Genomic DNA, 27,640 nt, shown 5'->3' with positions numbered 1-27,640 from the left:
ATACTAGAGTGGTAATCCTTCCAATTTTGATGAAGATGTGATTTCAAAATCAGATATTCATGCTTTTTAATTTCCTGTTCATCCCACCAATAACCACACTCATGTCAGCCTGTCAACATCTAAGGTTTCTAGCAATAATTATGAAGGTAGTTAAACAAATTCAAGAGCAGTTCTGTATAATGAAGGTAGTCCATTTAATTTTTGTCATGTGCTACAGTGTCAATGACCATGAAAGCTTGAATTGCAATAGTTGTATGTAACAAGTCTTTGATATGATACATTCGAGTTCTCACCATTGTTACAATAGAATAAAACTATATAAAACACCTCAATATCATTGAAAATGATCTTCAATGTTCCACCACTAGCCAATTTAAAAATGTTTGCTTTCTCTTTACAGATTCACTGAACATCAACTTGTTCGACTGTAATCTAAAAGAGCACTAATGCAGTTACTATACATGCTTTCTCATAAAGATACAGAAGTAATAGAGTCTGAAAGTGTCAAAAAGGCAAGTCCTCCTTAAATAGTCCAGTGGTTAAAGTTCAATGAAGTACCCAAAGATGTAGGATGTGGCCTGTGCCAAACCTCTTGTAGAACCAGTGTACAAACTTTGTTGACAGAGTAGAATAGCCAGGGCTAAGCACAGGGCTCGAGCAGCTCTATAGGAGAGACATGAAGCCATTATCTGTTGAGTCCTGCTGGTCAGACCTTCGGGAGCTTTTGCTGGGGTTAGGGGTGGTTGAATACTTGGGTGGGTATCGGATAAAGAGACGGTCCTCCTCCTTCTTGATCCACCGTAGAAGCTTGGTTATGGCGTTAATGGCACAGGCCTTAGTCACCAAGGGGCTGAAGCAGGTGTACAATTCAAATTTACTTGTGACCTATAGAGTAAAGGACAGAGATTCAATAAGTTGACTTAGCAGATCCATTTCAACAGTTTCAAATAACAGTAATTTACAAAGTATGTTCCATTGAGCTGAAAAGTATGTAACATGAATGCTAGCAACAATCCAAAATAGCTCACATACTACAATGTAAACCCTTGAACTTCAGATCTACATCAGAATGCAGGTCAGTGAGACCAAGACTCCAGACTAAAACAGCCTCCAGTATAGAGAACTGCCCATAGTAACACTTCCACGTGTAAAACCATGTGGGAGTGACATACCCAGGCCAGCAGGGTTTCCCTCTCTGCTACGTGGTAGATGAGCTTGAGGGGCCGGGAGGAGCTGTGGATGCGACCGTGCATGTAGCGGTACAGGTCCAGCAGCCTCATCCTCTCCTCCTCGGTGCTGTAGGGAGCCTCCATCTCTGGGCTGAAATCAACAGCACATTAAATGTTTTAAACAAGGACAGAGCAAGACCTCAGACATTATGCAGTGCATATCGGCCAATGGTATACAGTGCATTCGGAAAGTATTCAGACCCTTTGAGTTTTTCCACATTGTTACGTTACAGCCTTATTCTAAAATGGATTAAATAAATAAAAATTCCTCATCAATCTACACACAATACCCCATAATGACAAAGTGAAAACAGGTTGTTAGAAATGTTTGCACAGAAATACCTTATTTACATAAGTATTCAGACCCTTTGCTCTGAGACTCGAAATTGAGCTCAGGTGCATCCTGTTTCCATTGATCATCCTTGAGATGTTTCTGGGGAACTGTACCAAAACAATTCTGCAGCATTGAAGGTCCCCAAGAACATGGTGGCCTTCATCATTCTTACATGGAAGAAGTTTGGAACCAACCAAGGCCCTTCCTAGAGCTGGCCGCCCAGCCAAACTGAGCAATCGGGGGAGAAGGGACTTGGTGATAGAGTGGCCAGACTGAAACCACTCCTCAGTAAAAAGCACATGACAGCACGCTTGTAGTTTGCCAAAAGGCACCTAAAGGACTCGCAGACCACGAGAAACAAGATTCTCTGGTCTGTTGAAACCAAGAATGAACTCTTTGGCCTGAATGCCAAGCATCACTTTGCAGGTAACCTGGAACCATCCCTTCGGTGAAGCATGGTGGTGGCAGCATCATGCTGTGGGGATGTGTTTCAGCGGCAGGGAATGGTAGACCAGTCAGGATCGAGGGAAAGATGGACAGAGCAAAGTACAGAGAGATCCTTGATGAAAACCTGCTCCAGAGCGCTCGGGACCTCAGACTGGGGCGAAGGTTCACCTTCCAACAGGACAACGACCCTAAGCACACAGCCAAGACAACGCAGGAGTGGCTTCGGGACAAGTCTCTGAATGTCCTTGAGTGGCTCAGCCAGAGTCCGGACTTGAACCCAATCTAACATCTCTGGAGAGACCCGAAAATAGCTGTGCAGCGAGGCTCCCCATCCAACCTGAAAGAACTTGAGAGGATCTGCAGAGAAGAATGGGAGAAACTCCTCAAATACAGGTGTGCCAAGCTTGTAGCGTCATACCCAAGAAGACTCAAGGCTGTAATCGCTGCCAAAGGTGCTTCAACAAAGTACTGACTAAAGGGTCTGAATACTTATGTAAAATGTGATATTTCAGTTTTTATTTACATTTTTAATTAGGCTATTGTGTGTAGATTGATGAGGGGACAAAAACTATGTAATCAATTTTAGAATAAGGCTGTAACGTAACAAATTGTGGAAAAAGTCAAGGGGTCTGAATACTTTCCGAATGCACTGTACATCAAAGGGGAATTGCCAAACAATAATGTGTTTAGCAAAATAAACGTGTTTGCTTCTCCAACTTTGATCATGCTCTAATGTAAGTTAGACTGAAATGTTAGCCTTTCTGTGACGCAGCATTGCATGGTGAATATTTATTTCCCCAGATGTATAAGATTTTGCAAGGTTGTGTTCACTGGTACAACTCATCTAATAAGAAACCCAAAGCTACCAATCAAGATAAATAAGAAATACTTGAAGGCATGCTTTTTCTTACAGTGAGAATGATACAATCTTATTAGTATCATCATGGATATCATGCACTTTCAATTTCTATGATTCCATAATATTACCATGGTAATCATAAGCAACAGGCCTACTGGAGGATGCATGTGATCTGACCTGAGGCACATGTTTTTTTACGTTTACCTTTGACATTCCTTTTTTGAGTAATTATGTTTGTAGGCTAATCTTTCTGCACATTAAACACACTGCAGAACCACTATCCAGAGTATATTTAGTCCAAAAAGTACATTAAAAAAAGAAGTTAAATGAAATAGACCGATGTGAATCATTCATAACCATTCACTGGATAAAGGTTACAAAAGCCAACAGAATAGATACCACCTACCTGGTGAACTGGGTGAGCTGCTTGTGGTTGTCTGGCACATCAAAGGGCTTGTACATGAAGTGCCTGAGGTCTGAGACGCCCACCTGGCTCACACTGTAGGAGTGGGCCTTGGCTATGAGGCTCAGGGAGCTCTGAGCCAGCATGGCCTCCTCTATCCTCCTCTTACACTCTGCCACCGCATAAAAGGCCTCCTTATCCGTAGAGAGCAGCAGCAGACACACAGTGCATTCTGGAGGGTCCAGGTAGGAGATGTAGGCATAGAAGTAACAGTCAGGGTTAAAGAGAGGCAAGCAGATGGGAGTCCAGATCTCTCCGGCCTGGAAGGCAGAGGAGGCCCCAATGAGGTTGAGTAGGAGGTGGACGTCAGCAGGCTCCAGCCTGGCGTCCTCGATCACCGTCTTCTCCTGGACGATGGTGAGCAGCTGGTTCTTGGCGATGAGGATTGAGAAGACCAGGTTGGTGGTGATGGCCTTCTGCAGGATCTGGCTGAGAGAGTCCCTGAGAGAGGAGGCCAGTGGCAGGCAGTGCACCGCTGCCAGCAGGAAGCTGGGGTCCGAGTCCACCAGGTTGAGGAGGCCGTCTAGGATCTTTTCGGAGCCGACCAGTAGTCGCCGCAGGTCATAGTTCTTCTTGTGTTCGAAGATGCGTGCGATGCTGGCCTGGGTGAGCATGCTGATGATCTGGTAGTAGACGTAGAGCAGCTCACCACGCAGCTGCTGCTCTGACTGACGGCTGCTCGACACAGACACCAGCACCAGAGGACCCTTCTGCATGAACACCACCGTGTGCCCATCTGAGGGGGAGAGGGTAGAGAGAACAGACACTGAAAAAACCTGATGTAAAGCTGTACACGGGGAGCAAAGGATGATGAATAAACACCTATAGTGAACTGTTAAATACACCTTCAGTAACAGTTATTGTCATAGTCATGAACGTAAGGAAATTCTAGAAATTCTCACCTGAGTAGACAGAGCGGATCATGTTGTCACTACTCTGGACAAAGGACACCAGTGCCATCATGACTCCCATGGTGGACGACAGTGCCTCTTCACTGCCATAGCGGGAGTAAATGGGCTTCCCTGCTTCACTCAGGATAAACACATGCTTCCTGTGCTGCCTCCAGCTCTCCGCCGTCACGTCTTCATCACGGTGGGATGGGGGGGCCTCTGGGGCGCCAGTCTCTGACAGTGGAGAGGAACGCCTCTTCACTCCCACACCTTGCTCCTCCAGTTTACCTCTGGCCAACATAGTGACCATAAACTCCCCTGAGTCGTCCTGCCCATTCTCAGCTGAAACCTCCTCTGGGACAGTCTCTGGTTGACCACCTGAACAGTTCTGATATTCTGTCTTACTGCACGCATCAGTCTCTTCCTCTTTTACCAGAACAGGAGCTGCTTGTAGTCCCTTCTCTCCCATAGATTCTGATGTAGGTGGATTTGTAGGCTCCTCTAAAGTCACATTGGTGTTTTTGTCTCCTCCCACTGGTCCAGCAGGCTCAGGAACTGTGTGATTGTCAGAGGGCAGGGCAGGAGTGTGATAAGAAGAACCTGAAAATCAGACAATAATCAACTCAGTAAAAGAATCACAAACACTGCAGATCTCCCTACTTGCTGTGTGGAGGCATTTCACAATCAGCTACATTGACATTAAACCTCTTCAGTCAATTTCCGCAGCCCCGCAGAAATCCAACTAGCATAATTAAACAATCCCCATAAAAATATGTCTGTTTAAGCTAGAGATATCTGTTTTTTGCATGGGCTGCGTCTCAATTCACCGCATCCGCCGATATAGGCCTTCCGCATCTGTGGTGAAAAGTGTCAGTCAGTTATAGGCCAGACTCTTCAAAACAAACTTCCTTCTGTTTTTCCATGTATGAATCTGTTATTCAATGCGTTTCTATGAGCTAATAGCAGTAAGGCCAAATTCAATATTTCATCAATATTTTTGTATATATACACCTAAAGGGGTCCTAAAATTCTAACTCAAATATCTAAATGATCCTTGGTATGACCATCTTAAAACAATGCCATATGTTAGTTTAGTAGACTCTAGAGCAGGGGTGTCAAACTCATTCCATGGAGGGCCTAGTGTCTGCAGGTTTTTGGTTTTTCCTTTCAATTAAGCCCTAGACAACCATGTGTGGGGAGTTCCTTACTAATTAGTGACCTTAATTCATCAATCAAGGACAAGGGAGGAGCGAAAACCCGCAGCCACTCGGCCCTCCGTGGAATGAGTTTGACACATGTGCTCTAGAGGATTAAAGATAAGCTAACTTTCATTCTAGATTAGATGTCACATGCTATAAGAAAGGCATTTCATACCAGTTGACAGGATGCAGTCAACAGAGGGTGGATCACAACTCGTTATCTCCTCTCTCTCTCCTTTTTCTTGACTGTCATCTCTGTCCATGTTGACATCACAGACACTGTAAATCAAAGAAAATGATGCATTCATTGGCATACTAGTCATTCATTTGATATTCAGCTAACAGTTCCTGTCATCCTACAACAGGACACCACTACCGACGAGCTACGCAGCTGGCCACAAACGGGTAATTCAAGTTGCTAAGGCCTAGATGACAAGCCTTGTTAAAATAGGTCAGCGGATATGTGGCTTTAGCTTCCGTAGCAAGCACTCACTTGCATCTTGATAAGATTAAAGCCCCTGGAGTAAGAACATAGCTAAGTAGTCGTATGTTACTCGCAACGTTAGCTTTATCTACTAATAACGCTTTTACATTTCAACTTGAGTCGTTCATTTCTTAAAACAGCTGAAGCCACAGACAGGGGGAAGCCAATTTGCATCTAAACCAGGGCCCGGTTTCCCAAAAAGCATCTTATGGTTAAGTTCATAATTTGGAACTATATATATATATATTCTAAGATAAGTTTAGCCGTAAGATGCTTTTGGGAAACCGGCCCCTGAACAACACATCATCATTGCAATGCTAACGTTAGGTCTAAATGAAAACGCCTTGTATTCTAACATCATCATAGCTAGCTACCGTAAAGTCTAAATGAAAACGCATTTTATTCTAGCTAATTGGATTAAACCGATTAACGTTAGTTCGCTAGCTGATTACTTACCTACCTAGCTAGCTGGCAAATAAGATAGTTAGCTAGATTGTATTATTTAGCTTTTCTTCCTGCATGTTTTTTATTGCAGGCTACCCTCACTAGCCAGCCAAATACATTCCAGTGCTCCCCAACACCAGTTTTTCCGCACACTGACATAACTTGAAATATTGTACAAAAAAACAAAGCTTAGCTACGTTTTGATATTCTGTTGTTAAATCGTCGGGTATAACGTGAATTTAGGCTATATAACTGGTAGGCAAATTGCCGAAAAACAATTTTTACACTCACAACAGCACATCCGGAATCCCAGTGGTGACAGGATACGTTGTCCAATGATAATTTAGATGGAGCAAGTAACAAACCAATGAGAGGAGAAACTCCCCCCTCCCCACAGTCAGGGTTCGTTCCAGGGCAAGGGGCCAGGGTTCGGGTCTAGAAGCACGGTTATAACTGACTCTCTTGCATAGGCTCGATGTACACTCATTGGACTCTAACTACACACTCAAACATACTACACTGACACTCCAACGCACACACAAAACACACACACATGCATATTGAAGCCACAAACACACACATACATTCACATTCCTTCACATACACTGCTGCTACTCTGTTTATTATCTATGCACAGTCTCTTTACTAGTACCTACATGTACACATTACTCCTTGTATATAGCCTCATCATTGTTATTTTATTGTGTTACTATTTTTCCTTCAGTTTATTTAGCACATTTTTCTTACTTACTTTTTAAAACTCTGCATTGTTGGTTAAGGTCTCGTAAGTTATCATTCCACTGTAAGGTCTACACCTGTTGTATTCGGCGCGTGTGACAAATAAAATGTGATTTGATTTGAACTGTGCATGTGCAGGCCTTCAAATCAAAGGCACTCCTTGATTTTTTAAAGTTATTTTTGACGAAAATGAAAACATGTCAGTTTGTGACTTTCACGAGGTTGGAGTAATAACATGTTCAACTACTTAAGAAACCCTACCTCTTTAAGGAATACCTGGGATAGTATAAAAGTAATCCTTCTCTAATGATCAGTTCTAAACATGTATTTTTCTTCTCTATGTTCATGATCTATTTCTCTGTGCTTCTATGACAGACAGTTGGTGGTCGGAGCATGTCTCTGGAGCCGCTGAGCCGGAGGAGCGTGTATTAATCCTGCTGTAGGACTCATTGTTGCCAACACTAGCAGGTTAAACGAATGAATAAAATTAACGAATTATGATTCTCGAGTTAGTAAAAAGAGTAGTTCAAAAAGAACGAATCGTTCGCGAACTGCACGTCACTAGATAAATCACGGTTTTGATGCTCTCGAACACGGCCACAGACTTCTCAAACACCCTGGTCTGCTTCATCTGTTTCGCAAGCGTTCCCGGAAGTCTCGCGATGTTTCGCATCTGGGTTTAGAAACTCCGGGATAAGTAGCTAATACTAAAAGCAAATATTTACATCTTGTGAGATTACGCCTAAATCTTTTTGAGGAATGTGGTGAATTGTAACAGTCAGCGCATCACCCGTTAGCCATCTACTCAGCCTTGAACATAACCTAACGTTAACTGGTTTAGGTAAGACATGTTTTTTGACAAATCATACACGTTGGGTGGTGTTTTATAAAATGGAAGAGCCGTGGGATTTCGAGTTTTTATCCCGTATTGTGGACGGGTTTGTGTCGTTTCTTTCCGAATTCGTGGATGACTGGTTGGCTAATGATATGAGAGTGTCAATATTCAAGATCTTGTTTAGCTGGCTCGTTGTCAGTCTCATTGCCATCCACTTCGCTTGGAGAGTTTACGGAAACACTGTGAACGATATGTATTACCGACAAGGTGAGCGCTACAGTAAACTAACTAACATTCATCATAGAATGTTTGCCACAATGACGTTTAGGTCTATGCTAGCTAGCTACATTTTGAAACGGCGGTGATATGTGAACGCTTCCATACCATACAGCCGTTACACAGTAGGTAGTGTAATGCATAGAATAGCACAGAGGATTTTCGTCCAACCAATACTTCAAATTCCTGGCTTTAGTCCATGTGCCAGATCCCCACATTTGGGTCATCGGGTTCATTTGGGCCGACAAAGTCTCATATATATGACATTTAAAAAAAATCAGCAATAGCGGAGTTGCCACATTTAGCCAATAAACATTTTTCCCATAACCTTATCGACTGAATAGGCCCTTTTCACGATGACGTCATCTAACTTCCGCCTTTCCGCGTAGCAGGTTAACTTCACTTCCGTTCGCCCGTAACCTGAGACTTCTCTTCTGAGGTACGTTTAAGTTAAATTAGTAAAGTTAAGAGTAATAATGTTTACGTATATGCAATGGTTTGTAACTTGCTAACGTTATTGTTAATTCATAATTGTTCACTGCCTTAGTTACTTAAAAGTGGGCTAACGTTAGCTAACAACAACTTAGTACCAGATACCGATAACGTTAAAAGGTAGCGTTACATTGCTGCCTGGCTGTAATGTAACAAGTTTACTTAGCTAGCTATCTAACCCTTTGTTAGGCAGTTAGTTTATTCATGAATGTATAGTAACTCACCTATTCAAATACTGTTGTGCATGATAGCTAGATAAATATTGATTCCTGGTCAAAGCTGAATGTTAATTTAGCTGTTTCTTTTCTCCCGGTGTCTGTATCGCAACAGTATCCCATCCAACACCCGAAGCATGGCACAATCTTCGAGAAGATGCTATTGCAGTGTACCATTTTGTTCAAACAACAAACAGAAATTCCCGTATCTTCCCGTAAAAATCTCCTCAGCTCAGCAGGGAGACACTCTTAAGACCCAGGCCATCGCCCGGCTGAGGATTTTAGTCGAGAGGGCCATACGGAGGGTGAAGGAGTACCATATCTGGGATGGGCTTGTTCCTCTTTCCACAGTGGGTTCAGTGAATCAGCTGTGGGCCATCTGCTGCCTCATGTCGAACTATCAGGGACCTCTTGACATTAAAGGAGACAAACCAGTCTGATGTTTTTGTCAACTGGAAGTTGTATATTTCCTGAGTAAGCTAGATGGGCTGTAAATAGAAGTACTTTTATATTACTGTATTGTATGTACAAAAAAATGTAAATATGAATTAACTTTGTTGGTAATTTAATTGATCTAATGTTATACTGTATGTTTTTGTTAAGGGTAATAACTTTTTCATAGCTATTAATGAACCTAATGTGATATATTGTAAAAATATCCAACTATTAACCATGTTATGTGCTTATGTGTCATGGCACTGATGGAACTATTAAATATATGTTTGCAAGCAACTGCTTCCAATCCTTTTTGATTTTGGTAAGAGCATTTACAACATCGCAATCCTTTTCAAAATTTGTATTTCAATACATAGATATACAGTATATAACACAATTAAGTTCATTTGCAGTTAAAGAAAAACATGTCGACATTTACATCACAATCCTTTTCAAAATGTGTGTTTCAGTACATAGGAGATATACAGTATATGACAAGTTAATTTGCAGTTAAAGAAAAAAATGTCAAAGGTTCACCTTCCACATTTACCTTAACACTATTTACACATAAAATTCTGCCTTATGTTTTATAACTTAAGAAGACATCCATGTAGATGTTATAATAGAAATGATCAAGCTTCTGTCGCATTGAGTGGATAATCTCCTCATCCCTAAAGATTCTCTCAACTGTGAAGTCAGTGCGGGTATCTGTAATGAAGTCACACCACTGAAGTCCGCTTAAGGCGAGTTGGCCTTCAACCTGATAGTAGTATTTGTGGCTCTTCTTAAGGCAGGCCTGGCCTTTAACTGTGATCAGGTGTTTAACTTGGGTAACATTTTCAACATCGCAACTCTTAACCTCAGCAAGACCAAATGGTGGTGCTTCTGTTGGGCAGAAGACTTTAGCATCCGGGCTGGCTGCAAGGTGAGGTGAATCAGGGTGGATGATGACCCCGCATTGTTTCAGAGAGACATCACAAAAATCAGAATATTGCCTCAGTATCTCAGGTTCCAGATCCAACCCTCTTCTCATAGCAGCTGTCTGAGGAGTTCCTCTCAGAATGCGGGTTGCCAAAGCCTTGGCAGACAACTCCCCCCACGAACATGGCATATTTCACGGAATCTGCTGGCTGTCAGTCGGGGTTTGCGTACCTGGCTCCACAGCTGGCATTCTGACTGCATTCTTGTTTCTGCTTCAATAGCAGCAGACATCTCCTCTGACACAATCAGGCTGTCCAAATGACATTGTTGTATGTAGTTGGGCTCAAAATCAATGGGAAATTTAAAGTTGTAACCTTCAATAGGCAACTGAGGAAACTCACTGGCACCAGGGTGTTTAATAATATCTCTACTTAATTCTAGAGGGCACTGGTAAGAAAGCACAGACCCAAATGGCACAGGGCCAAATTTAGAGTCCACCAAATTAAGGCCCTCAAGCCCGTGCAGCAATTTGCAAATCCCTGGTTGTGGACGGATGTCTTTCAGTTTCTCAGCACTGGCCATGACGTGAGGATCCGGAATAGGCCCTGGCATGAAAGTGAGATATGTCAAGTTTAGATTTCATTAAATGCCACCTTATCTTTTTCACTAAAAAAAGACAACCACACTCATCCAGTCTCGTACATGCTTCTAATACAAATAAAAAAATATCCACTGAAAGTCTATATAAAAAGTAACAAATAATAATCACTTTTATGTTTGTATTATTTTAGAAATGCACTAAAGTCTTTGTGCTCTAGTACAGGCGGGGGCTCATTCAGACTCACCATCATAGGCTCGGTACAGTGTGCACTTCACACCAGCTCTGACACTTGTTTTTTTCTTAGCCGCTGGTTTACACACCGCCATATCATTGGTGGCCTCTGGTACAATTCCCTGTGATATAATAATGATGAACAATACATTGTCAAAAGTCAATACAAACTGCAAAGTTCTGCATCAGTGTAACAAATAATGTCTGACCTGTGTCCTAGGCCGGTGCCAGGTCTGCAGTGCGCTGGTGCATGACAGAGGCAATGGCACTGTCTTAAAGCCCATGGTAACATAGTGAGCACTTTGAAAAAGAAGTGCTACTATGTGATTACATAGTGCTTTCCCAGCAGAGCAGGAACATGACATGTGATTGAGTACCACAGGAACCTCTGCAGAGTCTAGTGTAACCTGTTCATAGAGACATAACAATTAGTGCTGTACTTACAAAACATTTTTTCTGCGTTTCATTATAAACTACTGTACACAATTTTCAAAACCCAATTTCTTTTTTTAATTAAGAAAAATTGGCTGTTCTGAAACCTTTGACAAGTAGTGCCAACACTTATCGAAAATTTGAACATTTTGAGTTATCACAGAATCTTTCCCAGTCTTTATTGCCGTCAACAACCCACATCGGTTTGTTAGAATTTCGTTGTGTATTAAGTTTAATGATACAAAATCAGAGCTCAGACTGAGAAACAAACTGATCCACAGTGGAACATTGTGGAATCATTCTTATTAAATCTGCAACCGCAGCAAAACACAACAAAAAGAAAACTTATCTATCTTAACCTATCTTATCATAATGTTAGAGAACTGTTTATCTGAGAAACCTGAAGCCGATGAGCCTCCTCATTTTTCTTCATGGACCTGTAACATCGCCCTCTCACTGTCACCTCACCGTTAACTACACTTGAGACTGTTTCAATACAGTGATTGGGAGAAAGGGCGCAGCATTAGCCATTAATACATTACTGACTCTTATCTTACGGTCGATACAAACAGCAGTAATATTAAAAAGAGGCTGCAAAACAGAAACTTCGTCAGCTCATAACCTTCGCTAGCATAGGGCTAATTTAAGCTAAATAAAGATAAACACGTACCTTCATAATCAAACAGGTAACCTTCAACGAAGAACTTGTAGCCTTTATCAAGCTTCGATCTTGAAGTAAGGGACCACTTGTCAGCAAGTCGTTCTACGTCGTTAAGTCGTATTGGTGGCAGATGTGAAAGGGACTGGGTGAACTCCATAATGATGTGCTACTAGCTAAGCGTTCCTAAGCGACACCGGATGTAAACATAACCTGCATCGCGGCAGAACGGAAGTTGTCTGACGTCACGTGAAAAGGGCCTATTAAGAAGGAATCTCGATTTAACTTTGAACGACCTTAAGCAAAAATCGTTTTTCCATCAATAAGAATCATTGCGTGCTAATGTGACTAATAAAGAAATAAACTTCAAAAAACGAATGTTAGGCTATTTTCTGGCAGTTGTGCCTTTATTAAGTGCCAGATGTTAAGACTACAAACCGTTCTAAATGGCCTATTTGGGAGATTGACTTGTCATTTCAATAGGCATAGGCTACTAACTAAAATCTGGGTTTATGATTGTAATTCCATTTAGCCATGGTTTGGTTAGCTATATGCAGGTAGCCTATAGCCCCTGATAGGCCTACATCTAATTTTAGATAGCCTACACAGTAGATTTAGCAGCTTGCTTAAATTGACATTCAACATGAATAGCAAGGCGATCTCGTGGTAAGAAGTGCTTCCGTTGCCCAATAGGCTATCGAGGGATGGGGTCATAATTTCAATCACTGAATCAAATATGAATAATATGGATATGAACTATAGCTACCGATATTCATTAATTATTTTTCACAAAAACAAATCCCCCCAAAATATATTTTGATTACTTCTACTTTCCATTATCATTTAACAGATGATAAGACTTGATTATAATTTTTTTTGCTAACATATGATGGGGATCCCAGGGTCGCCGGTTTGCCTGGGCATGGGCCCTGAAGTACCCCCTCATGTGCTTTTTACCAGTAGGCATATGGTCTCATGAGTCTTCTCAAGTACCCCCTGTGGATAGGCCAAGTACCCCCAGGGGTCCTAGTACACCTGGCTGGGAACCACTGGTATAATGTAACTAAGTAAAGATACTTTGAAGTACTACTTAAGGAATTTTGGGGGTATCCAGGGCTTGACATTAAGGCTTGTCCACTTGCCCGGGGCAAGTATTATTATATATATATATTTTTAAGTAGGACAAACATTTATGTTGTCCAAATGGACAAGTAAAAAAAAATCACGCAAAAAGCACTATCAAACAATTTAGGCTACTCCTATCAGAGTTGGATCAGTGTCCTCCGGATGCAATGTGTTGTGCACTGTCCTCTATCCTCCCAATCTCTGCAGAGCGCACCAGAGTATAATTATTGTAGGCCTGCATTGACAGGCACAAGCGGTCTGTCAATCATGCAGTCGGGAGATGCGTTTTTGAGATCAAAGCGAACTTGCCATGATGGCTGGCAACGTTCTTATCCCTTGCTTACCAGCTAGCCAACTTTGGCTAACACAGTCACGTCAAACAGTGTAGCCAGAATAACAGCAAAGTAGCTGCATTTACTTTTGTTTAAGCTGTTTTCTAGTATTTTTTTGGGGGGATACATAACAATGAGCTAATGATGTGCCATTTCGCCTGGCATAGAACATTTGCTCTCTCGCCAGGTCAATGTTCAGAAGAGATAGCCAACTACACGGCTAACACAATCACTATAAACTGAAGCTGGAATGACAGCAAACTAGCTGCATTTCCTGTTTTTCTATTGACGTTTCTTTGTACAGTTGAAGTTGGACGTTTACATACACTTAGGTTGGAGTCATTAAAACTCGTTTTTCAACCACTCCACAAATTTCTTGTTAACAAACTATAGTTTTGGCAAGTCATCTACTTTGTGCATGACACAAGTCATTTTTACAACAGTTGTTTACAGACAGATTATTTCACTTATAATTCACTGTATCACAATTCCAGTGGGTCAGAAGTTTACATACACTAAGTTGACTGTGCCTTTAAACAGCTTGGAAAATTCCAGAAAATGTCATGGCTTTAGAAGCTTCTGATAGGCTAATTGACATCATTTAAGTCAATTGTAGGTGTACCTGTGGATGTATTTCAAGACCTACCTTCAAACTCAGTGCCTCTTTGCTTGACATCATGGGAAAATCAAAAGAAATAAGCCAAGACCTCAGAAAGAAAATTGTAGACCGCTACAAGTCTGGTTCATCCTTGGGAGCAATTTCCAAATGCCTGAAGGTACCACGTTCATCTGTATACGCAAGTATAAACAGCATGGGACCACGCAGCTGTCATACCGCTCAGGAAGGAGACGCGGTCTGTCTCCTAGAGATTAACGTACTTTAATGCGAAAAGTGCAAATCAATCCCAGAACAACAGCAAAGGACCTTGTGAAGATGCTGGAGGAAACAGGTACAAAAGTATCTATATCCACAGTAAAACAAGTCTTATATCGACATAACCTGAAAGGCCGCTGAGCAAGGAAGAAGCCACTGCTCTAAAACCACCATAAAAAAGACAGACTACGGTTTGCAACTGCACATGGGGACAAAGATCGTACTTTTTGGAGAAATGTCCTATGGTCTGATGAAACAAAAATAGAACTGTTTGGCCATAATGACCATCGTTATGTTTGGAGGAAAAAAGGGGGTAGCTTGCAAGCCGAAGAACACCATCCCAACCGTGAAGCACAGGGGTGGCAGCATCATGCTGTGGGGGTGCTTTGCTGCAGGAGGGACTGGTGCACTTTACAAAATAGATGGCATCAAGAGGATGGAAAATTATGTGGATATATTGAAGCAACATCTCAAGACATCAGTCTGGAAATGGGTCTTCCAAACGGACAATGACCCCAAGCATACTTCCAAAGTTGTGGCAAAATGGCTTAAGGACAACAAAGTCAAGGTATTGGAGTGGCCATCACAAAGCCCTGACCTTAATCCTATAGAACATTTTTGGGCAGAACTGAAAAAGCGTGTGCGAGCAAGGAGGCCTACAAACCTGACTCAGTTACACCCGCTCTGTCAGGAGGAATGGTCCAGAATTCACCCAATTAATTGTGGGAATCTTGTGGAAGGCTACCTGAAACGTTTGACCCAAGTTAAACAATTTTAAAGGCAATGCTACCAAATACTAATTGAGTGTATGTAAACTTCTGACCCACTGGGAATGTGATGAAAGAAATAAAAGCTTAAATAAATCATTCTCGCTACTATTATTCTGACATTTCACATTCTTAAAATAAAATGGTGATCCTAACTGACCTAAGACAGGGAATTCTTACTAGGATTAAATGTCAGAAATTGTGAAAAACTGAGTTTAAATGTATTTGGCTAAGGTGTATGTAAACTTCCGACTTCAACTGTACATGTCATTTTGTCCTTGAAACATTTAATTGAAACACTGTAGAATTCCATTCATTCCTATTAAGGACTGTTCAGGAGTGCCCGTATGGCCGACCAGTGGCTTCAAAGCCTCACAATAATCAATACATACAGTAGCATCAGCAATCCAGGGTTTATATGCATCATTGGTTGACACTCGCCTGTCTCGATCAATGAGAAGATTTGAAATAGACAAGATCGCGGCATGGATTACTTCATGTAGCAAAACAAATATTTAATTAAATAACCAAGCATTTTCAAACAGAAACATGGAAGTTTAGAAGACATGCATTGTCTTCCAAGTCGGGAATTGAGGAAGTATCGGCAACTAAAGTTTGATCTAAAATTCTCTGTGCTATGCTTTACACTGGGCGAGTTCAATTTGCATGGCCCAGTGCCCCAGGTGGGCAGAGGTTGCTCAGTTTAGACCAATCCATTGGTCCTTAAGTGAAATCTCCACCCACCCAGGGCACTGGGGCATGCGAAACGAACTCGACCACTATCTACTGTGTAACGGCTGTAGCTGTATGGAAGCATTCAAATATCACGCCGTTTCAAATTGTAGCTAGTTCTATGTCTGAAAGGCATACTGCCATGTAGCTCCAACCGCAACTGGATTCTGATTCATTGGGCTTGATCTGTATAAACCGTCAAATTAGAATCCAGTTGCGGTCGAAGCTAGCTGTCATGAAGTGCTAGCTAACGTATTGTTGTGCTCTAACATTTAGGTACTGGTGGACAGAATGGAGGCACACCTGACACTGCACCTCACCGCAGTGGATGGTAGGTGGCCAAGCATCCATGTGTCTCCCTCCAGGTACCCCTAATACTGACTGTTATTCTCTAGTCACTATACAGTGTCCTTTTCTCTAGCTAACTGCACTGGACTCCACACATTTGATTTTCCCATTATGAATTTAGTTGGTAAGGCTAGTTGGTTGCTTCCTACTGTTAAAAGCGGTAGGTGTACCTAAATGAAAAAATAAAAACCTTTACCATTACAAATGTAGACAGCGGACAGAGAAAAGCCGACCCCCCCCCTATATAATTTGGGTTACTTTTAAGGTGTACATTAGGGGAATGATAAGCTCATACTCTGAAAGTTAAATCTAAGTTAGACATTTTAATTATTATTAAAATTATTAAAAAAAATTAAAGTCCATAAAAAAATCTTTACAAGGTAAAGAAGAAAATAACATTTCTAAACTTAAGCAGGAATATGATATTTTACTTTTGAAGAGAGCAAACAACTACAAATAAAGCATACTATTAATGGTTAATAAACATGGTAAACATCTCGCAGCCCTCACAAAACAAATACGCGCCAAAACATGTCACAAGCCGGGCTAGAACTCCGGTCTCAAATGTGTAGAGCTGGGGGTACTACCCCTTAGCCACAGAGGAGATGTTGTAGGACCCAAATGAAACACCCAAGGCAATACTCCAGGTAAGTAGATTTAATGTTCCAAAACAGGAGGCAAAACAAAACAACTCCCCGAGGGAGAAAAAACAAACTAAAGATAACTTCGAATAACTTACTAGGACTGATACGGTGGGACAAAGCAGGAGACACATAGACAGGACGCAACAACCAAGTGAGAAACAAGGGGAAAACACACAGCTAAAATACTCAAGGGGAAACAAGGCACAGGTGACATAGATAAGCTAATTAGGACACATGAGGAAAAACTAAGGCAAAGGGGAACACAGCTGACCTCTAGAGGCCAGGAGACAAACAGGGGAAGCAGGAAGCTGACAGTACCCCCTCCTCTAGGAACGACTCCTGACGTTCCTTCCAGAACACCCTGGCCCCAGGGTGCGAAAATCTCGGATCAACCCTGGGTCCAGGATGTCCCTGGCCGGAACCCAGGAGCGCTCCTCTGGCCCGTAGCCCTCCCAGTCCACCAGATACTGCAGAGAGTTCTGGACCCTCCGGGAGTCCAGTATCCGGCGGACTGTGTAGGCTGGCTGGCCGTCTATGATCCTGGGAGGTGGCGGGGGGTCTGTGTGGGGGGCAAAGGAGAAGACAAGACAGGTTTAAGGAGTGAAACATGGAAAGTGGGGTTAACTCTAAGGGAGCGAGGCAGAACTAAACGATACGACACAGGGTTAACCTTTCTAGAAAATGCGGAAAGGGCCGATGTATCTCTGGGAAAGCTTCTTGGATTCGACCCGGAGGGGCAAGTTCTTAGTGGCCAACCAAACTCTCTGACCAGCTCGGAAACTAGGGGCCGTCCGGCGGTGGCGATTAGCCTGACTTTGGTATCTCTGGGAGGTCCGAAGGAGGGTACACCTGGCCTTCTTCCAGGTCCGCCTACAGCGTTGGACAAAGCGCTGGGCCGAGGGAACACCAACTTGCGCCTCTTCCTCTGGAAACAAAGGAGGGTTGTAACCGAACTGGCATTCGAAGGGGGACAATCCGGTGGCTGAGGACTGGAGGGTGTTGTGGGCATATTCAGCCCAAATGATATAGGTGGCCCAAGACGTGGGATTACTGGCCGCCATACACCGCAGGGTGGTCTCCAGATCCTGATTAATCCGTTCCGTTTGGCCATTAGACTCTGGATGGAATCCTGACGATAGGCTGGCTGTGGCCCCAATAAGCCTGCAGAAGGCCCCCCAAAACCGGGACGAGAATTGGGGACCTCGGTCAGAGACCACGTCCAGGGGAATGCCAAATATCCGGAAGACATGGTTCATGAGGAGCTCCGCCGTCTCCTTAGCCGAGGGCAGCTTGGGCAGGGGAATAAACCGGGCAGCCTTAGAGAAACGGTCTACCACCACAAGGATGACGGTGTTGCCCTGGGATAGAGGAAGTCCCGTAACAAAGTCCAGAGAAAGGTGTGACCATGGCCTTCGAGGAACAGGTAAGGGATGGAGCAGTCCCTGGGGTCGCTGGCGTGTCGACTTTCCCTGGTTGCACACAGGGCAGGCCTCAACATAGACCTGCACGTCCTTCTTGATGGACGGCCACCAAAACCGCCGTCGGAGGAACTCCAGTGTCGCGAGCACTGCCAGGATGGCATGTCAAGGGCGACTCATGACCCCACTGCAAGACACGGGCCCGAACCGAGAGAGAAACGTACAGGCGACCGGCAGGACCACCGCCTGGATCGGGCTCATGGGCAAGAGCTTCTCTACCCCTCTTTCTAGTTCCCACTGAAGAGGTGCGACGATCCTAGACCTCGGAATAATCGATGCCAAGGGCTTCTCTTGTACCTCGGGAGAATAGACTCGAGACAGAGCATCCGGCTTGACGTTCTTGGTGCCAGGTCGGTAAGTCAGGATGAACTGGAATCGATTAAAGAAAAGGGACCATCGTGCTTGCCGAGGGTTCATCCGCTTAGCCTGTTGGGAGATATTCCAGGTTCTTGTGGTCTGTGAGAACCTGGAAAGGGTGCTGAGCCCCCTCAAGCCAATGGCGCCACTCTTCCAAGGCCAGTTTAACCGCAAGCAACTCTAGATCCCCCACGTGGTAGTTGCGCTCGGCCTCAGACAGGCGGCGAGACATGAAGGCACAAGGGTGTAATCTCCCATCCGCACCCCTCTGTGACAGGACGGCTCCCACCCCCCACCTCTGAGGCGTCCACCTCCACCACGAAAGGTCTCTCTGGGTCAGGGTCACCAGAATCGGAGCAGAAGTGAAGCGGCGCTTGAGATCCTCGAAGGCCCCTGCTGCTTCCGGACCCCAGTGAATCTTGGTCCCTCCTCCCTTGGTAAGCGTCGTCAAGGGGGCTACCACCGAGCTGAAATTCTTGATGAACTTCCGATAGAAGTTAGAAAAGCCAATGAACCGTTGAACCTCCTTGACCGTGGCAGGTGTGGGCCAATCGTGGACCGCCTTGACCTTCTTGGGATCCATCTCTAGGTGCCCGGGAGTGACAATAAACCCGAGAAACTGAGTCTGAGAAACATGAAATTCACACTTCTCAGGCTTAACGTAGAGGTGATTGTCAAGGAGCCTCTGGAGAACCCGGCTAACATGCCCCTCATGCTCCTTCAGTGACCTCGAGAAGATGAGGATATCGTCCAGGTACACGAAGACGAACAGATTAAGCATATCCCGGAGAACATCATTAATCAGGGCTTGGAATACTGCGGGGGCATTGGTGAGCCCGAACGGCATCACCCGATATTCATAGTGTCCCGTGGGCGTGTTGAACGCCGTCTTCCATTCGTCTCCTGGCCGGATCCGCACGAGATGGTAAGCATTGGCGGAGATCCAGCTTAGTAAAAATGGAAGCCCCTTGAAGCAGCTCAAAAGCAGTGGCCATGAGAGGAAGAGGGTATCGATTCCGAACCGTGATCTTGTTGAGTCCCCGGTAATCAATACAAGGCCTCAGACCCCCGTCTTTCTTTTCAACAAAAAAAGAAGCCCGCCCCAGCCGGGAAGTAGAGGCATAGATGAGGCCGGCTGCCAAGGACTCCTTAATGTAGGTGTCCATAGCAGCGTGCTCGGGGAGGACAAGGAAAAGATCCGACCTCTAGGAGGGCAGCACCCAGGGAGTAGATCAATGGCACAGTCATAAGTGCGATGAGGCGGTAAGGCAGTAGCCCGGGCCTTGCTGAACACTGCTTTGAACCGATGGTAAACACTGGGGACTCGGGAGACGTCAACAGACTCTTGAAACTGGGTACTAGGGGCTGAGGAACTCTGAAGCATGCAGGTGAGTTGGCAAGTGGGACCCCAGCTAAGAATGGTGCCAGTAGGCCAGTCGATCTGGGGATTATGTCTGCATAGCCAAGGGTGACCCAGGATAATAGGATACTCGGGAGAGTCAATGAGATAGAAGGTCTCCTCCTGCTGGTGTTGAGAGATGGTAAGTCGCAGGGACTGAGTCGCCTCAGTAACTTTTCCTGGTTCCAGAGGTCTGCCATCTAAGGCTGTAACTGCCTGGGGTTGAGGAAGTAGTTGGGTAGGGATCTTAAGTTCCTTAGCCAAGGTTACATCCATAAAATCACCTGCGGCACCGGAATCGATCATAGCCTGGACCCGATGCTGGTGGCCCTCCCAGGACAGAGTGGCTGGAATAGCTAGGACCGCGTTAGTAGGAGGAGCTCTAATTTTCCCCATCACAACCCTCCTGTAGCTGGGCGGGGACAGGCGTTTCCCAGCTCGGGGCAAGTGGAGCGGAAGTGGCCGGCAACCCCGCAGTAGAGGCACCGACGCTCCCTCATGCGACGTTCCCTTTCGTTGGAAGAAAGCCTGGAACGGCCTAACTGCATGCTCTCCGGGGAATCCTGGGGCAGTTCAGGAGCCGGGGCAGCTCTGAATGACGGAGTCCAAACAGGAGAAACAGAGCTGCTCAGAGGAACTTGGGACTGAGACACCTGACGGCGAGCCGTTCTCCGCTCTCTTAGACGATTGTCCAGGCGGATGGCCAAGGCTATGAGGGACTCGAGATCTTCAGCTGGTTCACGGGTGACTAACTCATCTTGAAGGGGCTCAGATAACCCTCCCTGAAAGCAGACCCTCAGCGCTTCATCATTCCATCCGCTCCTTGCTGCTATGGTTCGAACTCAATGGCAAAATCTGCCGTGCTTCGGGGCCCTGACGGAGAGACAGTAGGCGCTTGGAAGCCTCCCGCCCACTGACAGGATGATCGAACACCCGCTTGAACTCTTCTACAAATGCAGCGTGGGAGTCACAACAGGCCTCCTGGGACTGCCACACCGCAGAGGCCCAGGCGAGCGCCTTGTCTGAAAGAAGGGTAATGAGGTAGGCAATCTTGGAACGGTCTGTGGGAAAACTTGAGGGTTGGAGCTCGAAGGTGAGGGAGCATTGGGTGAGGAAACCCTGACAAGAGCTTGGATCCCCAGAAAAGGGCTTGGGAGGTGGTAGTCGGGGGCTCCGCCAACCGAGAAGGCCTGTCGTCACTGGGAGGTGACCGGGGGAAGGGGGAGAACCAAGGAGGCGTTCAAAGAGCTGGTGAAGGGAACTCATCATTTCGGCCAGGAGTTGAGAATGTCTAGCCATCAGCTCCTCTTGTCGGCTGAGAACGGCTTCATGGCGCTGGAAAGAAGCCTCATGTCGAATGATCACCGCCAACAGGTCCTGGGAACTGAGTGTTTCTGGGTCCATGATTGACTTGGTTATTCTGTCACAAGCCGGGCTAGAACTCCGGTCTCAAATGTGTAGAGCTGGGGGTACTACCCCTTAGCCACAGAGGAGATGTTGTAGGACCCAAATGAAACACCCAAGGCAATACTCCAGGTAAGTAGATTTAATGTTCCAAAACAGGAGGCAAAACAAAACAACTCCCCGAGGGGAGAAAAACAAACTAAAGATAACTTCGAATAACTTACTAGGACTGATACGGTGGGACAAAGCAGGAGACACATAGACAGGACGCAACAACCAAGTGAGAAACAAGGGGAAAACACACAGCTAAAATACTCAAGGGGAAACAAGGCACAGGTGACATAGATAAGCTAATTAGGACACATGAGGAAAAACTAAGGCAAAGGGGAACACAGCTGACCTCTAGAGGCCAGGAGACAAACAGGGGAAGCAGGAAGCTGACAAAAACAGTTATCATTTAAAAAGATAAAGATACAAATGCGTTAATTAGAAACAACAACGCGATTAATGACAATTTTAAAAGCTTCTATGAAAATCTATAATAATCAGAATTAAACAAGAGTTCCCTTAAAAAAAAAAAAAGATTGCAGTTTTGAAACTACAGTAAATGTGCAGTAACTGCAGTCGACCGGTATTTTGGAAGCAGTTTTTCCAGATTAACTGCAGTTATACTGCAAAATTACTGCAGTAAAAAAGTGCTATTTTGGACGCAGTATTTGCAGCATATTGAAGTTATAATGAACTCTAACTACAGTTATACTACAGTGTACTGCAGTTATACTGCACTCTGACTGCAATCTTTTTTCTCAAGGGTTAGACTGATCCTACAGCCTTCTTAGACTCAACAACCCTGAAGCAATTATCAGCAGACAAAAAATAAACACTAAAAACATATTTGATACATATCAAACTGTATATTAAAAATAGACACAAACAAATACACTGAGTGTGCAAAATGTTAGGAACACCTTCCTAATATTGAGTTGCACCCCTTTTGTCCTCAGAACAGCCTCCATTTGTCGGGGCATGGACTACAAGGTGTTGAAAGCGTTTCACAGGGATGCTGGCCCATGTTGACTCCAATGCATCCCACATTTGTGTCAAGTTGGCTGGATGTCCTTTGGGTGGTGGACCATTCTTGATACACACGGGATACTGTTGAGCGTGAAACCCAGCAGCGCTGCACTTCTTGACACACTCAAACAAGTGAGCGTTGCACCTACTACCATACCCCGTTCAAAGGAAGATAAATACTTTTTTGATTCACCCTCTGAATGGCACACATACACAATCCATGTCTCAATTGTCTAAAATCCTTATTTAACCTGTCTCCTCCCCTTCATCGACATTGATTTGAAGTGGATTTAAAAGGTGACATCAATAAGGGATCATAGCTTTCACCTAGATTCACCTGGTCAGTCTGTCATGGAAAGAGCAGGTGTTCCTAATGTTTTGTACACTCAGTGTACAAGAACATGTTTCAGTTTAATACAATGTGCAAAAAAACAAGATATAGATTTATCAATAAGGCTGTTGATTATTGCCGAAAAAGGCTTTTGGCTGTTTTGAATGGCCTGTTCTATTCAAAACTTTGGAAGCTTTCAACTTCCCAGCTGAAATATTAAATGAAATATATAAATATCCTAAAGCAAAAATATACACAAATAATACATTATCTGATTAAATTGCTTTAGAAAGGGGCACAAGACAGCGATGTCCTGTCTCCCCCCTCCTGTTTGCACTGGCAATGAACCTCTTGCAGAAAGAATTAGACAGGACCGAAACATAACAGGTATTGGTAAACATGAATATATATACTTATTTGCAGATTATCACCTGATATACCTGACCAATATTAAACTCTATGCCCCCCTTGCAAAAACATATTTTCAGAATATTCTAAAATATCAGGATATAACATTTACATGGGGAAAAATGAAATAATGGCAATAGGAAAAATAACTCGTGATCTACAGCAATCCTTTAAATGGACCACAACAAAATATAAAATGCTTAGGATGCTTAATAAGTGACAACAAACAACAAATATATATATATAGATAACTTTATCCCATCACTCAACAATATGAAAGCAGATCTAATTAAATGGAAAAATCTTCCCATAAATCTTCCAGCTAGAATAAACCTCTTCAGAATAGCATGGCTCCCAAAGTTTTTATATTTATTCTCAGTAATACCAATTATCCCACTGAAGACATTCTTTAAAAAAGTATACTCGGCCATAAGACTTTTATATTGGCAAATAAAACTCATAGAACAAAAAGGAAAGTTTTACATCTTCCTAAGTCTGAGGGTTTTAACCTTTCAGACTTGGAATTGTATCAACTCGCCACCCAGGGCTTTTTTACTTGCGACACACAGTTAAATGCACTAAAGAGGAACAATGGGTACATATTGAAGATGTGCATGCTCATCCCCATAATCTTTTCGTGTCTATTTTCAAAGGATAAAGCGAAGACCATTAACAAATTCATAGTTAAGAACACTATAACAATATGGAAGAAAATGAAATATTCTACAAGAACCAATATCACTCCCTAAAAACGCAACCCTATGGAACAATCCTTGGATAGCTTTTCAGAATTCACTGATAAATTGGTCCACATGGAAAACTAAAGGCATAGAAACCATAAATGACATGGTAATAGGAAATACATATATTTCCATGACAGCATTAAAAAGCTATTTTGGACTGACCAATGTAGATATTTTCAAATACATGCAACTTAATTTTCCTATCAAGACTTTTCTATTTTGGACATCAGAGCAATCTTGAGGGAATCCTATTTGAGTCAGAAAAGGATATTCATATGACAAGTAAGATATACAAAAACTTGCAGAGAGCCTATCCAACTGACAATCTTTTTTTAAAATGTAAACAATTGGAACCAAGACTTAAAAAGAACGGATATTGGCACAAGATGGAGGGAATGTTGGAACATAACTAATGAAATTACAGTTAACTAAAATGTACGCTTAATACAGTATACCGTTTTTCCTATTTTGTTGCATTACAACCTGTAATTTAAATGGATTTGGATTTGGATTTCATGTAATGGACATATTGGTGAAGTGAAATGGAAAAAAAGAACTTGTTTCAAAAAATTCTAAAATATAAATAACGGAAAAGTGGTACATGCATATGTATTCACCCCCTTTGCTATGAAGCCCCTAAATAAGATCTGGTGCAACCAATTACATTCAGAAGTCACATAATTAGTTAAATAAAGTTCACCTGTGTGCAATCTAAGTGTCACATGATCTGTCACATGATCTCAGGATATATACACCTGTTCTGAAAGGCCCCAAAGTCTGCAACACCACTAAGCAAGGGGCACCACCAAGCAAGCAGCACCATGAAGACCAAGGAGCTCTCCAAACAGGTCCGGGACAAAGTTGTGGAGAAGTACAGATCAGGGTTGGGTTATAAAAAAATATATCTGAAATGTTGAACATCCCTGGGAGCAACATTAAATCCATTATTAAAAAATGTGAAGAATATGGCACCACAACAAACCTGCCAAGAGAGGGCCGCCCACCAAAACTCACGGACCAGGCAAGGAGGGCATTAATCAGAGAGGCAACAAAGAGACCAAATATAACCCTGAAGGAGCTGCAAAGCTCCACAGCGGCGATTGGAGTATCTGTCCATAGGACCACTTTAAGCCGTACACTCCACAGAGCTGGGCTTTACAGAAGCGTGGCCAGAAAAAAGCCATTGCTTAAAGAATGAAATAAGCAAACATGCTGTGGGGATGTTTTTCATCGGCAGGGACTGGGAAACTGGTCAGAATTGAAGGAATGATGGATGGAGCTAAATACAGGGAAATTCTTGAGGGAAACCTGTTTCAGTCTTCCAGAGATTTGAGACTGGGACGGAGGTTCACCTTGCAGCAGGACAATGACCCCAAGCATACTGCTAAAGCAACATTCGAGTGTTGTAAGGGGAAACATTTAAATGTCTTGGAATGGCCTAGTCAAAGCCCAGACCTCAATCCAATTGCGAATCTGTGGTATGACTTAAAGATTGCTGTACCCCAGCGTAACCCATCCAACTTGAAGGAGCTGGAGCAGTTTTGCCTTGAAGAATGGGCAAAAATCCCAGTGGCTAGATGTGCCAAGCTTATAGAGACATACCCCAAGATACTTGCAGCTGAAATTGCTGCAAAAGGTGGCTCTACAAAGTATTGACTTTGGGGGGGTGAATAGTTATAAACGCTCAAGTTTTCAGTTTTTTTGTGTTATTTCACAAAAATATATATTTTGCATCTTCAAAGTGGTAGGCATGTTGTGTAAATCAAATGATACAAACCCCCCAAAAATCAATTTTAATTCCAGGTTTTAAGGCAACAAAATAGGAAAAATGCCAAGGGGGGTGAATACTTTCGCAAGCCACTGTAAGCTAATGTATGGAATTTATTACACAAGGGACAAAATTCACAAATTCTACAGCACAACGGTAGTCGTGTCTTTTTGTAAAACTAACAATGACTCAATAATCCATGCCTTCTGGGAATGCTATGAAGTCTAAAAGTTATGGGCGGAGTTAGGTTGGCTGTCAAAAGTATTACAATGTAAATGTACTTTTAATCCACCTGTCTGCATATTTCAAGACATGCCATATCGGGGTGCAGTGAGATACTTTTCTCTTCAATCATCTTGAAAAAAACATATACTTAAACTGGAAATCAACCAATCCTCTATTATTAACACAATGGAAAGGTCAAATGATTTATTATCTAAATGTTGAAAGTGCGTGGGCGACGAAGAGAAACAAAATGGTGCAGTTTGAGGCCATGTGGCAGAGAGTGATGCGGGCCCTGGAGATGGGGGTGTGAGCAGGTGGGTCTGGGCAGGTGTGTTGTCATTTGTATGTGTTTTATTGTATTGTTAAAAAATATATTACAATTACAATTACAAAAAAAGCAGTAGGTAGGATTCCTTTCCTTGTCTGTTACATTGGTGAGTGATTGTGATAATGTTTTCTATCTGTCAGGGAGAGTGCTGCAGGAGACACCCTCAAGACACACCGTGAGTGACAGACCGGACATAAGTTGGACTACACACTACTTGCTCTCTGTCTAATCAGACAGTGTTGCTGAGTGGACACAGACTTGGTATGTTGTGCCTTTTCAAATGGGCTGGAGTTCATTGATGAGATGAGCCTACGGACGCTTCCTTACTCTTGAGCTGAAAAATACTTTTCCCTGGACGGTTGTTATGAAGATGTAACGGTTATCAGGCTCAGTTTACATCCAGACAGCCACACCATGCGATATGCTAAGATATTCTCTCAAATGCCATCTTTTAAAATCTCATATCTTTAAAAATGTAGCTCCTCGTGTTCATTTTTACCCCTTTTTGATTGGTGAGACATGAAAAAATATCCATCCGGCTCTATGTCCTTTGATTGGCTGTAGATTGAACCGAAATGTTATTCTAATCTACCGGTAGACAGAATCTGAAAAGACTCAACAACTGCTGTGAGAGTTGTTGATGGGTGTGACTGCTGTTATGTTCATAACATGTTATTGTATGAATAAGGAGCTGTTCTGAGAAGAGATGGTTTCTGTTTTTATTTCCACTGGAGCAAGGCTACATAGTAATCCGTGAAGAGCGAGCTGGAGCAAGTCTACTGTGGAGAAGTGGTCAAAGATAGAAGCCTTACATCAAATGGCAGCTCCCCTCAAACTCTGATTTCTTTTTCTTGACAGCCTCACCTTATTATACCCGTTGTACACCCCTTCTATGGCTGGAACATCCATATTGAGAAGGAGCAAATGCATGAGGCCTCTGTGACTCTTCTGATTGCTGTGAAAATATAAAACAGTGAAGGCCATTAATGCCTTTTATTGTCTCAGGTACAGGTAGGTACCTGTAGCAGTCAAATGGAGAAGGCAAATTTATTGTACATTTTGTAATTAATGGTCTTGTGCAATTGATTGGTACTTATTAAAGAATTGTGTTTAAAATTCA

At 43.3% G+C, this 27,640-nt stretch overlaps 2 protein-coding genes across 7 annotated transcripts; one reads left to right on the top strand and one right to left on the bottom strand.

Moving 5' to 3' along the window:
• Positions 1-192: 192 nt before the first annotated feature.
• On the bottom strand, positions 193-8,933 carry mon1bb (MON1 secretory trafficking family member Bb). 4 transcript variants are annotated; one of them, XM_045223894.1, is made up of 6 exons: positions 8,915-8,933; positions 5,597-5,700; positions 4,235-4,822; positions 3,276-4,068; positions 1,173-1,320; positions 193-885 (listed from the first exon to the last, which is right to left on the bottom strand). In XM_045223894.1, the coding sequence occupies exons 2-6, from the start codon at positions 5,682-5,684 to the stop codon at positions 664-666; spliced, it is 1,839 nt and encodes a 612-aa protein (XP_045079829.1). In that variant the 5' UTR covers positions 5,685-5,700; positions 8,915-8,933; the 3' UTR covers positions 193-663. The 4 variants fall into 4 exon arrangements, with proteins under 4 accessions (XP_045079829.1, XP_041748795.2, XP_045079827.1 ...); XM_041892861.2 differs by lacking the exon at positions 8,915-8,933 and adding an exon at positions 6,641-6,751; XM_045223892.1 differs by lacking the exon at positions 8,915-8,933 and adding an exon at positions 6,362-6,632.
• LOC121578420 (T-cell leukemia translocation-altered gene protein homolog) lies at positions 7,688-27,640 on the top strand. 3 transcript variants are annotated; one of them, XR_006002769.2, is made up of 4 exons: positions 7,688-8,189; positions 16,290-16,344; positions 26,661-26,781; positions 27,379-27,640. XR_006002769.2 is itself a non-coding variant. In XM_041892786.2 (3 exons), the coding sequence occupies exons 1-3, from the start codon at positions 7,979-7,981 to the stop codon at positions 26,701-26,703; spliced, it is 309 nt and encodes a 102-aa protein (XP_041748720.1). In that variant the 5' UTR covers positions 7,689-7,978; the 3' UTR covers positions 26,704-27,640. The 3 variants fall into 3 exon arrangements, 2 of the variants coding, with proteins under 2 accessions (XP_041748720.1, XP_041748721.1); XM_041892786.2 differs by having other exon boundaries at positions 7,689-8,189; positions 26,661-27,640; XM_041892787.2 differs by having other exon boundaries at positions 7,700-8,189; positions 16,290-16,378; positions 26,661-27,640.

This window comes from Coregonus clupeaformis, chromosome 12 (assembly GCF_020615455.1).
Source record: "Coregonus clupeaformis isolate EN_2021a chromosome 12, ASM2061545v1, whole genome shotgun sequence".
Taxonomy (NCBI): domain Eukaryota; kingdom Metazoa; phylum Chordata; class Actinopteri; order Salmoniformes; family Salmonidae; genus Coregonus; species Coregonus clupeaformis.
Note: the sequence above shows the minus strand (reverse complement) of the source record. Positions and strands in the feature narration are given on the sequence as shown.